The following is a 16,407-nucleotide window of genomic DNA, read 5'->3' as shown; positions in this document are numbered from 1 at the left end:
TGACTTCCTTTTTTTAAAAAAAAAAAAAAAAAAAAAAATGATGATGATAAAATAATAAAAAATACTCCTCAATCTCCACTATGCAATCGAGTTGCATTAAATTTTTTATTATTAGTTAGGCAATTTATTGTCAAACGATCCCTCCAGGCTAAAATGTTATTCGGTTTAGTTTTTCATTCGGCATAACCAAATGATTAAACGGGAATCCAACATCACATTTAAGATGATACGACCCAATGGTTAATTAGGTCACTTGAAACAACCTAAATATTTTAGTGTTGCTCCTGGTCCAATTCACTTCTTTGGATGACCTTTTAATTGAGAGAAAAACTTGAGCCCACTTAACGACCTTTTGGGCCTTTAACTTAACCCATTAGTTAACCTAATTAAACTCGCCTTATTTGGGCTATTGGCTACAAGATAAATTGGTCCCTTGTCTATCGAAGTGAGATACGTCTCACTGCCTCTTTCTCTCTCGGCCGATCCTGTGTGTTCTCTTTTTCCACTTTCTCTGCATCTTTGTGCCTATTACCTTAGTGGTGATATTATATGTGTTTTCTTGCACCTTTGTGGTCTTTAAAGTGAAATATCTCATTGGCAACTGAAAGAGGAACTTGATATTTTCTTGGGTCATTGTTGCTGGCTTGTGGTGTTTGGAACTGGGTATAAACTGAGCCTGGATTATCTTTGGTGATCAATACATTTTTCTACATTAGTAAAAGACTCTAGTCAACCTCTATAACCTGTTTACACTTCAAGCAGTTCAGTTGCTTTGTTCAGCATGTTCTTCTGAGAGAACAAACTCCAGAAAAAGTATTAATTATCAGATTTTTCAAATCACGTTCATATTTCCTAATTTAAACCACAACCATTCAATTATTTGAGCATTAGCAATAGTCATAAATTATCGACCTAAATTTCTATTGAATCGTCAATAATTTACAGAATATAAATATTGCCATCACAAATGATCTTGATCGATTAAGTGATCTTATAACCAAGTGCTTGTGCTTCAACAACGAAGCACTAAGCCTTAAAACCAACACCGTGTACTCAAGTGTGCTGACTTGAGATTGTAATTCGCAAAAATTTGCCTTTTTATATCATTTTCAAGATAAATCGTTCTACTAAACAAAATAGCTTGTAAGGTAATATTTCAACTCGATATTTTGTAGGTCATGAATCAAGTACTTGGTCAATCACTATATCTCATAGGGTAATTGAACATGCAATTTCTGAAAATGAAAATCGTCATCTGAAGCAATAATTATACAGGTCTAAAGTTGAACACTCATTCATAAACTCGTATCCATGTTGCTACTTCTTTTCGCCGTCGGCCTATCTACTTTAGTCGAGATAATAGCCTCGAACTATCATTGTAAAATACTCATTAAGCTTACTATTTCTGTCTCCTCGTATTACTACATGTGCCACAAGAACATGAAGAATAAGCTATTTGAAAATGATGCAACTAGTCTAGTAGTTTTCATCCTATATAAATGTATTTGTGTATGTATATATTCCAAAAATGACTATGGAACACTATACATATAAAAAAGATAGAAAATAAGACCAAATTTTTCGGGCATTACACTTAAAGAGTTTGGGTGAGCGAGAAATCTATATTTTTGCAACAATGTCATGTGGTTAAAATTTATCGTTGCAAGTCATAATTTTTCTCCATATATTCTAGTTTTTTATGTTGTAATAATATATTCTTCGATTGGAGATTTTGTAAGTGAACAAGAAATTAATCTCAAATTTTAATTCGCTTTTCTATACAACAGAACTAATGATCAGTTTATCAACACTTTTGAAAAATCGAAATTTGTTTTTAAGATTAAGAATTTGCTTTTGAACATATTTGAATAATTTTTAAAAAAAAATTTATTTGTCTTGAAGAGTTTTAGAAAAATTGACCTTAAGTAACTTTCTCATAAAATTTTTTACAAGAAGCAGAAATCTACTAAATGGAGCCTATTAAATACTTAGTGCTTGTTTGTTAATGACTTTGATAACTGATATTTTGACCGTTCTGTGAAAGAAAAATTTAAAAATGACGGCTGGAATATTAAAACAACGGTCAAAATATTGATTTTAATCGACTTACGATCTGTACCAAACAAGCACTTAATCAAATCTGCATTAAAAGGATCAGCATCACCGCTCTGGATTCTTCATTTTGCATCCAAAAACAAGTAGACAGCAGACATTTTCTGTCCAACTGGATGACCTAACGAGTCAATATCACACACTTAGCCATTTATCTTCTATAGAAATTAACGAACTGCAAACCTAATACCCACTTAGACATTATGACAAAAACGACGTATGGATGTATAATTTGTGAGCAATTTCATCGGAGGTAAGCCAACTTACAAATTTATTTTTTGTTTGTCGTTTAAGTTCAATTTGACCGTTATTTCTATTTTTCCGTTAGTTTTCATATGTAATATAGACGAAATTGTCATTGAATTCGAAATATGTAAGTTGGCTGACTCAAGGCCGGCCCTAAGATTTTGGAGGCCTTAGACCAATTTCAAATATGGGACCCTATATACATGTAAAAATACATGTAAAATAAAAAATAATATTTTTTTGGGATCCTCATCGAAGTGAGGCCTTAGACGATCGCCTATCCCCCCTTTAGTCAGGGCCGACACTCGGCTGACTTTGAATATCAACGTAATGGACAAATTGAAGTTGATCATTCCGTCTGGATTTATTACCAAAACTAATAAATTAGTAACGCGGTCAATGATATTCATGATTACTCAACTTAAATTCTTTGCAACCCAATTCTTCTTCTTTTGCGCTAAAATGTAAAAAATTCACATTTTTTGTATTAAAAAAATGGGGTTTTCTTGGTAACAATGACATGTATTCAACTGTTAATCATATTATAATTATCATTTTATGAGTTTCTTATAATTTTGTTGAGCATATCATCGAAAACTTTTATAGCAAATCGTAAAACAAAGGTTATTAAGAGAGAGGAAAAATGTAAAAAGAAAAAAGAAAAGCTAGTTGGCATAACATCTATTGAATTCAACAAATAATTGGCTTCTAGCAATTTCCAGATGAAAAAACTTTCCATTGGCTAGGTCTCAAAGTCCATTAGATGTGATTTTTGATAGAAAAATTAAATTAAAATAAAACTATTGTCAGGCAATTTGTTATCAAACGACCTCCCCGAGCGATAATGTAACCTCGATTTTTTATTATCAATCGGCCTTGGCCATATGATTGATTAGTACATCGACACAATTATCGAGACAATACAATCTACATTTTTATGGACCGTTCGAAGCAACCTATTTTAAATAGTGTTGCTCAAGGTTTCGCTCCATTCCTTGGAAGGCTATATTATTATTTTTGAAGCCCACTTAATTGAGTCGAGCCTTGTTTTTGGTCCACCACTTAACCCTAACCTAACTTACCTATTTTGGACATTTACTTGGCATATAATCCCTTCCTTCTTCTCGGCCTTTATAGTGTGCCAATTCCCTTTCTCTTTGTGAGACTTCCTCTCGGCTCCTTCCTCTACTTCACTGTGACCTTTGTGGTTAATCTTTGTGGGCACATTATTGGACTTCTCCTTCTCCAATTTATAGCAACCGGAGTGGGGCGGCGGCAATGGTGGCTTTGGAGTTGTCTCAACCTTGGTAGTGTCGATGTTTTGGTAAACTGAGGCCGGTTTTGCACTTGGCGGAGGTGGAAATCAACCCTACATCTAGTATCAGAGCGCTAGTAACTTTCCCAAGCCTAAAAAATCAGCAAAAATCGGTGGAGGAGTCGCGGGTTTGGGTGTAAAACCATGACTGCAATCCTCGTTTCTGGCCAATCCAGTCACTTTCCGGCGAAACCGATCTCATATTCGGGACCAACAGGCTGAGGCGCCCCTTCGTGTGTGGCGCGTGGCGGCGATTCCGGGTGAACTTCCTTCGGGCAGTTTGCTCATTTTAATCCCCTGAATGCACTGACACTGTTTATTTTTTGTTTCAGGTTATACAGAAAAAGTTGGACAATTTTGCCCCCGGTGGATCGACAGTTAAAACTGCATAAATCTACTAAATTACTTTAGGCCAAGATTGCAGCCCTAAAGCAGTAGATTCGCATCTCTCTCGATTAGACGGACTCAGACACGTCCGCTCTGGTAAATTGGCTTAACTCGTTAATTTTTCAACATTAGCGCGTCACCGTGTGGGGTGATAATAGGTTGGGGGTTGTCATTGCTTGGCAACCATTGCTTGTGCTAAAATTAGGGTTACGTGCTCTTGATTGATCTTTTTTGATTGAGTATTTGTTTTTGGTTTAAAATCAGTCTTGTAATTCTTAGTGATCTAATTACTGTCGGACTAGTTATCTGCTAGACGTATTTTTGCTGAATTGTTATTTCCACTACTTACTATTCCGTTAGAAATACCGTGACCTTACCCTTTCGAACATTTCCTTGATCTAAGACCGCGAGTCTTACGAAACCCTGAAAATCTAGAACGGTGTATATTGTCTATGACCCCTATGACTACTTTGTGTGGTTTGATTGTGGTTTGTGCATTTTTGATTGTTGTGTAAAGATGACAACTCACAACTTTGATTTGGGAATTTTTAACGGAAAGGGTGACTTTGCTATTTGGCAACAAAAAATGAAGGGTATTTTAGTCCAACAAAAGGTTTCAAAAGTCATTGAAGGCAATTTTTCAACTGATTTTTCACAAGAACAAAGAGAAGAAGCCGATGAGCTTGCTTATACCTCAATTATTTTACACTTGTCTGATGCCGTTTTAAGAAAGGTGGGTAAATTAAAAAACACTAAAGAATTTTGGAAGAAATTAGAAGACTTGTATTTGCTTAAGTCTACACCTAATAAACTTTACCTGCTTAAACGTTTTTTCAATTTCAAAATGGATTCCTCAAAGGATCTTGATGACAATCTAGACGTGTTTAACAAATTGGTGCAAGACATAGTTAATTGTGATGAGACTGTGTCCGAAACTTATAAGGCTATAATTTTGCTCAATACAATCCCTGATTCCAATAAGGAAGTTAAGAACGCCATTAAGTATGGTAGAGATACCTTAACACCTAAAATTGTCATAGATTCCCTTAGAAGTAAAGAAATGGAAATTAGGGCTGAAAAACATGATAAGAGGAATGGTGAGGTACATATGATGCGGGGTAGAACTCAATTTAAGCAAAATAATCATGAGGGATATCAAACTAGTGGCGAGTCAAGTGGTAATGGATGGAAAAAGAAGAGCAAAGGTAGGTCTAGATCAAAATTTAGGACTAAGGCGAGAAAATACTATGGTTGTGAAAACACAGGGCATTTTATAAAAAATTGTCATAAGGAGAAGTGTAAGCTAAAAGTTAAGGAGAGAGATGAGGTAAATGTGTTAGTATCTACTTCTGATATAAATGGTGGTGAGGTCTATATGATTACAAGTCCAGTTGCATACACTGCTGAATTAAATCTAACTGCTAATTCCCGCATCCATGAGTGGATACTTGATTTTGGTGCATCTTTTTATGTGACGTCTGAAAAGAACTGGTTTTATACGTTGCATGAATCTAACGTTGGGCATGTTGTACTGTGTGATAACTTTGCCTCTACTATTGCTGAAATTGGTGACATAAACGTAAAATTTGACACAGGTTTTGTGTATACGTTAAAGGATGTTAGATATATTCCTGAATTGTCTAGGAATTTGATTTCAGTAGGGAGATTTGAGAAGGATGACTTTACTGTTAAAATTGAAAATGGTATGCTAAAAATGATCAAGGGTGCTTTAGTTTCCATTAAGGGAATTAAGAAAAACGATATATACATTACTACTGGGGAAGTGATTAGAAATGTGAATTCCTCTATCTCTTCTGCCAAGATTGATCACACAGACACATGGCACAATAGACTTGCTCACGTAGGGGTCAAGGGACTTAAGCTACTTAATGAAAAGGGTGCTTTTGGTAATGACTGTGTGTCAGATTTGCCATTTTGTGATCATTGTGTACTTGGTAAGCATCACAAAACTTCTTTCTCCACGAGTGTTAATAGAGCTAAAGGCATGCTCGAATATGTGCATTTTGATCTTTGGGGTCCTGCCAGTAACCTCACATCGGGTGGTAATAGGTATTTCCTGTCTATAATTGATGACTACACTAGGAAAGTGTGGATCTATCTTTTGAAGGATAAATCTGAGACCTTCAATAGTTTTAATAATTGGAAGAGACAAGTGAAAAACCAAACTGGCAAGAAAATCAAATTTTTAAGGACAGATAACGACCTAGAATTCTACAATAAAGAATTTGATAGTATGTGTAAAGAAAGCGGCATAACTAAACATAAGACTGTTCCCTACACCCTTCAGCAAAATGGGGTAGCAGAAAGGATGAATAGAACCATACTTGATAAAGTACGTTGCATGTTGATTAGTTCGGGTGTTCTCAAGTCATTTTGGGGTGAGGCTGTTATGACCGCTTGCTATTCGATTAATCTTACTCCTTCGGCTGCATTGAATGGTGACACTCCGCATGAGAGATAGTCGAGTAAACTGAGTGATTACTCGATACTTAGGACTTTTGGTTGTACAACCTTTTCTCATCAAAGCGAGGGTGTTAAGGGTTATAGGTTATGGGATAGAAGCCAAAAATGGGTTAAAATCATCATAAGTAGAGATGTCACGTTTAACGAAAATGAGATGCTGTCTATTAAAGGAAAAACTGAACTTAAGAGTGAAGTAGAATCAGGTGAAGAGAGAGACCAGTTTAAGGTTGAGTTAGGAAAACTCAGTCCACCTGCCCCTACTGTTTCAAATGAGGTGGAGACTCAAACTCAGGAACCCGAAGTGGAGAATAGTAATGAAATAGTGACAGAAGAACACTATGAGGAAGAAAATCATTTAGCTAACTATAACTTAGTTAGGGATAGAGAGAGGAGATAGACGAGAGAACCTAGAAGGTTTGGTTTTGAATCTGAATTAGCTTTTGCCCAGGCTAGTTATGAAGAACTAGCTGATAAAGAGCCAAAGACCTTTGAAGAAGCAATAGGCAGTGATCAATCTAATGAATGACTTAAGGCAATGAAAAAAGAGATGAGTTCTATAGAAAAGAACCATACTTGGGAGCTAGTACCTAGGCCTAAGAACAAATCAATTGTTGATTGCAAATGGGGTTTTAAGGTTAAGGAAGGAACTAGCAGCCTGGAACCCCTAAGGTTTAAAGCTAGGTTAGTGGCTAAAGGCTACACACAGAAGGAGGGCGTTGATTATAATGAAATTTTCTCACCAGTTGTTAAGTTCACCACTATTAGGGTCATGCTCGCATTAGTTGCACAATTTGACTGGGAACTTGAACAACTTGACGTAAAAACTGCTTTCTCACAGGGTGAGCTTGATGAACAAATTTTCGTGAATTAACCTAAAGGTTTTAAGGATAAGTCAAAACCTGATTATGTGTGTTTTCTGAGAAGATCCTTGTATGGGTTAAAACAATCTCCTAGACAGTGGTACAAGAGGATTGATTCCTTTGTACTCACTATAGGGTTCCAAAGAAGTAAATTTGATCACTGCTTATCATCCTCTAAGTGGATAAATAATATAAAAACAAAACTAAGTGGTAAATTTGACATGAAAGACCTAGGTAAGGCTAAGAGAATCTTAGGTATTGAAATCGAAAGAGATAGGTCAAATTCTGTTTTGTTTTTGCATCAGTCTCCATACATATCCAAAATATTGAAGAAGTTCACTATGAGTGAATGCAAACCTGTCACGTTGCCCCTTGCTAATCATTTTATTTTATCGAAGGAACAATCTCCTTGCAATGAGCGTGAAGTTGAATACATGAGTAGAGTGCCTTACTCAAATGTGATTGGTTCCATAATGTATTTGATGGTTTGCACTAGACCTGATTTAGGTTTTTGCTGTTAGTACTCTTAGTAGATATATGGCTAATCCGGGCCCTGAACATTGGGAAGCGCTAAAGTGGCTGTTAAAGTACTTGAAGGGTACTAGTAACGTAGGCTTAAAGTTTAGTGCTAATAAAGAAGGCATAAAATTAAAGGGATGCTGACTATGCGGGAGATAGGGATGGTAGGAAATCTACTTCATCTTACGTGTTTACCTTATCTTATTCATGTGTAAGTTGGAAATCACAGTTACAACATATTGTTGCACTATCCACTATAAAATCAGAATATATTGCTACCACTGAATCTATTAAAGAAGCTCTATGGCTTAGAGGCCTACTTCATGAACTGTGTGTCCTGAATGATTATGTGGTAGTGTATTCTGATAGTCAGTCATCTATACATTTATACAAAAACCTTGTTTTTCACGAGGGCACTAAACACATTGATGTTAGACTCCACTTCATTAGAGATATAGTATCTCAAGAGGTGGTAAGACTTGAGAAAGTCCATGCCCACTACAACCCATCTGATATGGGGACGAAGGTACTGCCACTGACAAAGTTTAGGAGTTGCAAGGAACTTCTAAACATTGGTACAGGTAAATGATTTCCAATTTTATTGTTTTTCTATTAGAGGTGTCACTAATGGGAGACAATTTTCTTTGCAGGTCCTTTGACACTAAGGTGGAAGTTGTTAGGTAATTTGTTGTCAAACGACCTCCCCGAGCGATGATGTAACCTCGGTTTTTTATTATCAATCGGTCTTAGCCATATGATTGATTAGTACATCGACACAATTATTGAGACAACACAATCCGCATTTATATGAACCATTCGAAGCAACCTATTTTAAATAGTGTTGCTCACGGTTTCGCTCCATTCCTTGGAAGGCTATATTATTATTTTTGAAGCCCACTTAATTGAGTCGAGCCTTGTTTTTGGTCCACCACTTAACCCTAACCTAACTTACCTATTTTGGACATTTACTTGGCATATAATCCCTTCCTTCTTCTCGGCCTCTATAGTGTGCCAATTCCCTTTCTCTATGTGAGATTTCCTCTCGGCTCCTTCCTCTACTTCACTGTGACCTTTGTGGTTAATCTTTGTGGGCACATTATTGGACTTCTACTTCTCCAATTTATAGCAACCGGAGTGGGGCGGCGGCAGTGGTGGCTTTGGAGTTATCTCAACCTTGGTAGTGTCGATGTTTTGGTAAACTGAGCCCGATTTTGCACTTGGCGGAGGTGGAAATCAACCCTACAACTATAAATTAATTAATGAAATTGAAATAAAAATATTAGCTAATGATACTCGTTTAAAGTTGAACATTCAAAACACTCTTTTCGATTTTTATATCCATATTATTACTTCATCTCACTTTCGGCATATCTACTTTAGTCGAAATAATAATCCCGAAAATATCATTGTAATGTACACATTGAGCTTACTATCTCCATCTCCTCATATTCCTACATGTGCGACAAGGACATGAAGAATGGCCATTTGAAAAGGGTAATGCTACGTGTACAATAATCGTTTACACACGGCATTATACTTTCCTCACAAGTGTAGCCCCCCCCCCCCCCCCCCCCCCCCCCTTTTCTCTCTATGTGAGGTGGGTATAAAGCTGTGCGTATACCTTGAAGTGTACACATAACATTATTCACTTGAAAAAGATATAACTAATAAATTTCATCCTATATAAATATATTTGTGTATACTAAAAAAATAATCATAGAATACTACACATAAACATATAGAAAATACTCTTGAGAGTTTGGGTGAGTGAGAAATCTATTTCTTTGCAACAATTTATCATGCCATTAAAACTTAGCCCTTGTTTCCATTTTAATAAGGGTTTGAAAAAAAAAATTAGAGTAATAATTTTTTGAAGAAGGTTTGATTAAAAAAGAAGGAAAAATTTTGTTTGTAATATTATTTTATCTAAAATGTGTAACTGAAAAAAAATGAAAAACAAGAATTAAATTTAAAATGGAGCCCAAACAGGAGCTCATTCTTGTGAATCATAATTTTTCTCTATCTATTCTAATTTTTCTATTATAGCAATATTTTCTCTTATAAGAGAATCCATAGTTGAACAAGAAATTAATATAAATTTTCTATACGATTTTCAATATAGCATAGAATTTTGCTACTTTGTCTGAATTTTTTTTGTCCGAATGGTTGTGACATCTTCACATGTCGTGGGTCCCGCATGAATAAAAATGTCCCCAAAAAAGTGGGGCCCACCATTGTGAGAGTCAGTCACCCTTTTTGTCAAAAAAACTCAGGTACTGTAGCAAGAATCTATAGCATAGCTAATAAGGTCCTTCAACACAACTTTTAAAAACCAATTTTTTTTTCAAGACTAGAAAGTTATCTTTAAAATTTTTTTAATAATTTGTTTTTGAAGTGTTTTATCTATTTAGAAGAGCTTTTACAGGAATGTAACCTAAGATAACTTTAAATTTCTCATAAAAATCTGCTAAATGGACCCTAATAAATACTAATCGAATCTGCATTAAAAGGATCAGCATCACCTATTTACATTTTGCATCCAAAACCAACCGAAATGAGTAGACAGCAGACATGTTCTGTTCAACCAGTGTGACCTAACGAGTCAATTAATGCTTTCGAAAGAACTGCAAACCTAATACCCACTTAGACATTATGACAAAAGAGACGTATGGATGTAACAATTTCATCGGAGGTAAGCCAACTTACAAATTTATTTTGTGTTTGTCGTTTAAATTCAATTTATTTCAATTTGACCCTTCTTTCTATTTTTCGATAGTTTTGGTATGTAATATAGACGAAATAGTCATCGAATTCAAATTTTACCTGCATAAGACAATCATGTAAGTTGATTTACTTTGGATATCATGTAATGGTCAAAATGAAGTTGATCATTCCGTCTAGATTTATTATCAAAATTAACGAATTAGTAATCCAGTCAATCATATGATAATTATCATTTTATGAGTTTCCTATGATTTTGTTGAGTATCTCGTTGAAAATTTATAGAAAGTTGCAAAACAAAGGTTATTAAGAGAGAGAGAGAGGAAAAAAGAAAAGAAAAGCGTATTTTGATATAACATCAACAATTGAATTCAGAAAATGATTAACTTCTAGCAATTTGCTTATGAAAAAACTTTCCATTGCCTAGGTTACAAAGTATCCATTAGAAAAGATTATCGATAGAAAATTTAAATTTAAATTAAAGTGATGAAATTTAAACAGAAATATTAGCTAAGCTATTATATTATATAGAAACAAATTGAAGTTGAGGGATCAACGTGAGATAAACAAACAAGTTGGATGACCTCAAATGAAATTTTTGCTACAGCCTGAGATGAGATAAGGACATGCCATGATTATTTCTTCACTCAAGATCAACCCACTTTTCTCTACTACCTTCTTGCAAAAGGAGATGGGATCAAAACCGAAGGTCTCCTACCAAAGATTGAGATCAGAACTTTGGTTTGATGAAGATGGTGATTATCATGATATTGATATCAGAGAGAAGGTGATCAGACGGTTTAGAAGCCGCCGATTCAGGAAGGTGCATATCAGGAGAAAACTGAGGATAAAAATTCCAAGTTTGAAGAGATTGTTGAGACGAAAAGCAAGATTAGTGAAGATTGGTTGGTGTAAGATTTTGAAAAGATTGAAGGAAAGTCAGTCCCATTTTGGTGATCTTTTTGCTGGGAATTATATGTTCATGCAAGTAACTCCAACCCCATTGAAGAGTGCTGATATCAGGTATTCTCTTCCCAAGATTGCATGATGAATCCCAAGGGGACGGGACGCCTACTACACAGTACTGAATAGGATTGAACAGTATAACAAATAAGCTTTTATGTTTGGTAAGCTCGACAGATGACAATGGACAATAATATTGTGTGCAACATTATCTATTTCTTTGGCATTGTGCAGTACACAATATTCGACAGTATAATGAATATGATTTTAGGTTCTTTTTGTTTTTAGTTACCGCACAAACATAAAATAAAAATTATTCATTGTACAATATACTATACAGTCATGTACTCTATTGTGTTGTGTAACCCGAATTCTCTTGCATGTTTGGCATGAATAATCATTCTAGCTGCTTTGTCTTTCTTAATACTGTGTACAGCTATTCCCTCCTTGAGTAATTTTGATTGTACAGAATTCATTTTACGGAATAAAACCAGATCTCTCACACAAGGTCGACCCCACTGTGGAGCCCAATGTAATAAAAAATGATAAAAATCTCGACCCCATATGGTAAGTCTGTGAACTGGGGTCCGTACCCCCAGCTCGGCTCTTCACTCCTTCTGAAACATTCGAAGCTAACAAACATGAGCTGTCCTTGGAATGTGGGCTTGAAAAGGGACACTGGCAATTTCGGTTATCAGTATGGTAAATTTATTTCAGCTTCCACAAAGTAATTTTCTTTTGTTTCTTCTTCTTTTAGTGTGAATAATGATACAATAAAATATTTTGAAGCTGATATGCAGCTAGAATATCCAGGGATAGCATCAGAACTGTCATAATTTCTTTAAATGATTGTTTCTGTGGATCAGACCTTGACAATGTCATCTGTAATTTTTGACGGAAGTACGTTGGTGAGATATTATTGTGAGGCATTTTTAAGAATGTCCAATTTTAAGAGTATGAGTTGAAAAGTATTCACTCATTTGAATTTAGGGAAAACTTGTTTATTATGCCTTTAATGAAAAGCTACATTTTGAAATGATATTCTTGACATTTGATTTTTTTTTTATCAATTTGTCACGAATTTTGAGAAGTGACTTTCATGATAAGCTACATTAAAATAATGTTTCTCGACATTTCATATATCATTCTCGACATTTGAACACCGTTTCATTTATCTAGAATAACATTTCATTTTGAACATGACATTTAGTATTTATTGTGATTTGACATGTATACTTTTTGAAATAAATATGACAGATTATGTGTCAAAATTTTATTGGCCAATAACAATATTGCAAAAATATCCTTTTTTTTTGTCTTAGCATGGAATTATAAATTGTTAATAAGGGTATTTTGGTCTAAATTCTTTCAAATTAGACATTTTTGCAATGGTGGATATTTTTGCAAATGACTAGGTAAAAATGGACATTTTATGAAATTTCCTCTATTATTGTTGTAATTTTGTCCTAATTACTGACATGTATTAATTATAATCAGAATCATCGACAATATTAAAACAATAATCGTCGACGAAATTTTCTATCGCTAATCACCTTACCTTTATTATTATTTTTTTTGAGTGGCAACTGTTACGCCCCGCCACATAGACTCCATGACCGACCTCTTGAAGCCCTCGCAATGAATCCACGTGGATCAAGCCCCCGAAGCCACACTCACTGAGGCGGTGGATTCCTCGAACCGCCAAAGATAAACCATCATAGGCTAGTGAGTTTAAATGAACGTCTAGGATTGGATGCTTTGGTTAAAGAGATGAGGTCACGTGTATCTTCATCCAATAGACATCATTCCATATGTAAAATTTTAAATACCCCCTCTTTATATCATTGGAAAGATAATCCAACTCAATACACTTAAAGCTACTAATATGTCTTATCTTTTGCAGATTATAAATTTGTTTTGCTGGAGTTTAGATTACTTTGCTTTCTTGGAGTCGTTTGTGATTGGTTACTATTACGGAATCACTCCCTAAAATATATAGCTGGAGTCCAAGCATATTCGTCTTGTGTTATAGAGTTTCTCCCACGTCCAAATCCGAAGTATTGTCGACTAGTCACATGTCCATACGTGTTGGAATTGACTTACGTGCACTTGATGGGTCCAGCATCCATTATCCACNCTTTTACAGGAATGTAACCTAAGATAACTTTAAATTTCTCATAAAAATCTGCTAAATGGACCCTAATAAATACTAATCGAATCTGCATTAAAAGGATCAGCATCACCTATTTACATTTTGCATCCAAAACCAACCGAAATGAGTAGACAGCAGACATGTTCTGTTCAACCAGTGTGACCTAACGAGTCAATTAATGCTTTCGAAAGAACTGCAAACCTAATACCCACTTAGACATTATGACAAAAGAGACGTATGGATGTAACAATTTCATCGGAGGTAAGCCAACTTACAAATTTATTTTGTGTTTGTCGTTTAAATTCAATTTATTTCAATTTGACCCTTCTTTCTATTTTTCGATAGTTTTGGTATGTAATATAGACGAAATAGTCATCGAATTCAAATTTTACCTGCATAAGACAATCATGTAAGTTGATTTACTTTGGATATCATGTAATGGTCAAAATGAAGTTGATCATTCCGTCTAGATTTATTATCAAAATTAACGAATTAGTAATCCAGTCAATCATATGATAATTATCATTTTATGAGTTTCCTATGATTTTGTTGAGTATCTCGTTGAAAATTTATAGAAAGTTGCAAAACAAAGGTTATTAAGAGAGAGAGAGAGGAAAAAAGAAAAGAAAAGCGTATTTTGATATAACATCAACAATTGAATTCAGAAAATGATTAACTTCTAGCAATTTGCTTATGAAAAAACTTTCCATTGCCTAGGTTACAAAGTATCCATTAGAAAAGATTATCGATAGAAAATTTAAATTTAAATTAAAGTGATGAAATTTAAACAGAAATATTAGCTAAGCTATTATATTATATAGAAACAAATTGAAGTTGAGGGATCAACGTGAGATAAACAAACAAGTTGGATGACCTCAAATGAAATTTTTGCTACAGCCTGAGATGAGATAAGGACATGCCATGATTATTCCTTCACTCAAGATCAACCCACTTTTCTCTACTACCTTCTTGCAAAAGGAGATGGGATCAAAACCGAAGGTCTCCTACCAAAGATTGAGATCAGAACTTTGGTTTGATGAAGATGGTGATTATCATGATATTGATATCAGAGAGAAGGTGATCAGACGGTTTAGAAGCCGCCGATTCAGGAAGGTGCATATCAGGAGAAAACTGAGGATAAAAATTCCAAGTTTGAAGAGATTGTTGAGACGAAAAGCAAGATTAGTGAAGATTGGTTGGTGTAAGATTTTGAAAAGATTGAAGGAAAGTCAGTCCCATTTTGGTGATCTTTTTGCTGGGAATTATATGTTCATGCAAGTAACTCCAACCCCATTGAAGAGTGCTGATATCAGGTATTCTCTTCCCAAGATTGCATGATGAATCCCAAGGGGACGGGACGCCTACTACACAGTACTGAATAGGATTGAACAGTATAACAAATAAGCTTTTATGTTTGGTAAGCTCGACAGATGACAATGGACAATAATATTGTGTGCAACATTATCTATTTCTTTGGCATTGTGCAGTACACAATATTCGACAGTATAATGAATATGATTTTAGGTTCTTTTTGTTTTTAGTTACCGCACAAACATAAAATAAAAATTATTCATTGTACAATATACTATACAGTCATGTACTCTATTGTGTTGTGTAACCCGAATTCTCTTGCATGTTTGGCATGAATAATCATTCTAGCTGCTTTGTCTTTCTTAATACTGTGTACAGCTATTCCCTCCTTGAGTAATTTTGATTGTACAGAATTCATTTTACGGAATAAAACCAGATCTCTCACACAAGGTCACCCCACTGTGGAGCCCAATGTAATAAAAAATGATAAAAATCTCGACCCCATATGGTAAGTCTGTGAACTGGGGTCCGTACCCCCAGCTCGGCTCTTCACTCCTTCTGAAACATTCGAAGCTAACAAACATGAGCTGTCCTTGGAATGTGGGCTTGAAAAGGGACACTGGCAATTTCGGTTTTCAGTATGGTAAATTTATTTCAGCTTCCACAAAGTAATTTTCTTTTGTTTCTTCTTCTTTTAGTGTGAATAATGATACAATAAAATATTTTGAAGCTGATATGCAGCTAGAATATCCAGGGACAGCATCAGAACTGTCATAATTTCTTTAAATGATTGTTTCTGTGGATCAGACCTTGACAATGTCATCTGTAATTTTTGACGGAAGTACGTTGGTGAGATATTATTGTGAGGCATTTTTAAGAATGTCCAATTTTAAGAGTATGAGTTGAAAAGTATTCACTCATTTGAATTTAGGGAAAACTTGTTTATTATGCCTTTAATGAAAAGCTACATTTTGAAATGATATTCTTGACATTTGATTTTTTTTTTATCAATTTGTCACGAATTTTGAGAAGTGACTTTCATGATAAGCTACATTAAAATAATGTTTCTCGACATTTCATATATCATTCTCGACATTTGAACACCGTTTCATTTATCTAGAATAACATTTCATTTTGAACATGACATTTAGTATTTATTGTGATTTGACATGTATACTTTTTGAAATAAATATGACAGATTATGTGTCAAAATTTTATTGGCCAATAACAATATTGCAAAAATATCCTTTTTTTTTGTCTTAGCATGGAATTATAAATTGTTAATAAGGGTATTTTGGTCTAAATTCTTTCAAATTAGACATTTTTGCAATGGTGGA

The 16,407-nt window shown here is 34.7% G+C and overlaps 2 protein-coding genes across 2 annotated transcripts; both read left to right on the top strand.

The window, feature by feature from the left end:
- The first annotated feature begins 11,308 nt into the window (after positions 1–11,308).
- LOC111409298 lies at positions 11,309–12,031 on the top strand. Its single transcript, XM_023039319.1, has one exon. It carries the CDS (start codon positions 11,336–11,338, stop codon positions 11,690–11,692), a length of 357 nt encoding a protein of 118 aa, XP_022895087.1. The 5' UTR covers positions 11,309–11,335; the 3' UTR covers positions 11,693–12,031.
- A 2,614-nt stretch (positions 12,032–14,645) lies between these two features.
- On the top strand, positions 14,646–15,436 carry LOC111409296. The gene has a single exon (XM_023039318.1). It carries the CDS (start codon positions 14,681–14,683, stop codon positions 15,095–15,097), a length of 417 nt encoding a protein of 138 aa, XP_022895086.1. The 5' UTR covers positions 14,646–14,680; the 3' UTR covers positions 15,098–15,436.
- Positions 15,437–16,407: the final 971 nt, after the last annotated feature.

This window comes from Olea europaea, chromosome 14 (genome assembly GCF_002742605.1).
Source record: "Olea europaea var. sylvestris chromosome 14, O_europaea_v1, whole genome shotgun sequence".
Classification (NCBI taxonomy): domain Eukaryota; kingdom Viridiplantae; phylum Streptophyta; class Magnoliopsida; order Lamiales; family Oleaceae; genus Olea; species Olea europaea.
The sequence above is the reverse complement of the archived record's forward strand: the minus strand, read 5'-3'. Positions and strand labels throughout refer to the sequence as shown.

What these genes read in the sequence shown, in the direction of transcription:
- LOC111409296 (XM_023039318.1), top strand. Translation starts at nt 14,681, where the DNA reads ATGATTATTCCTTCACTCAAGATCAACCCACTTTTCTCTACTACCTTC.
- LOC111409298 (XM_023039319.1), top strand. Translation starts at nt 11,336, where the DNA reads ATGGGATCAAAACCGAAGGTCTCCTACCAAAGATTGAGATCAGAACTT.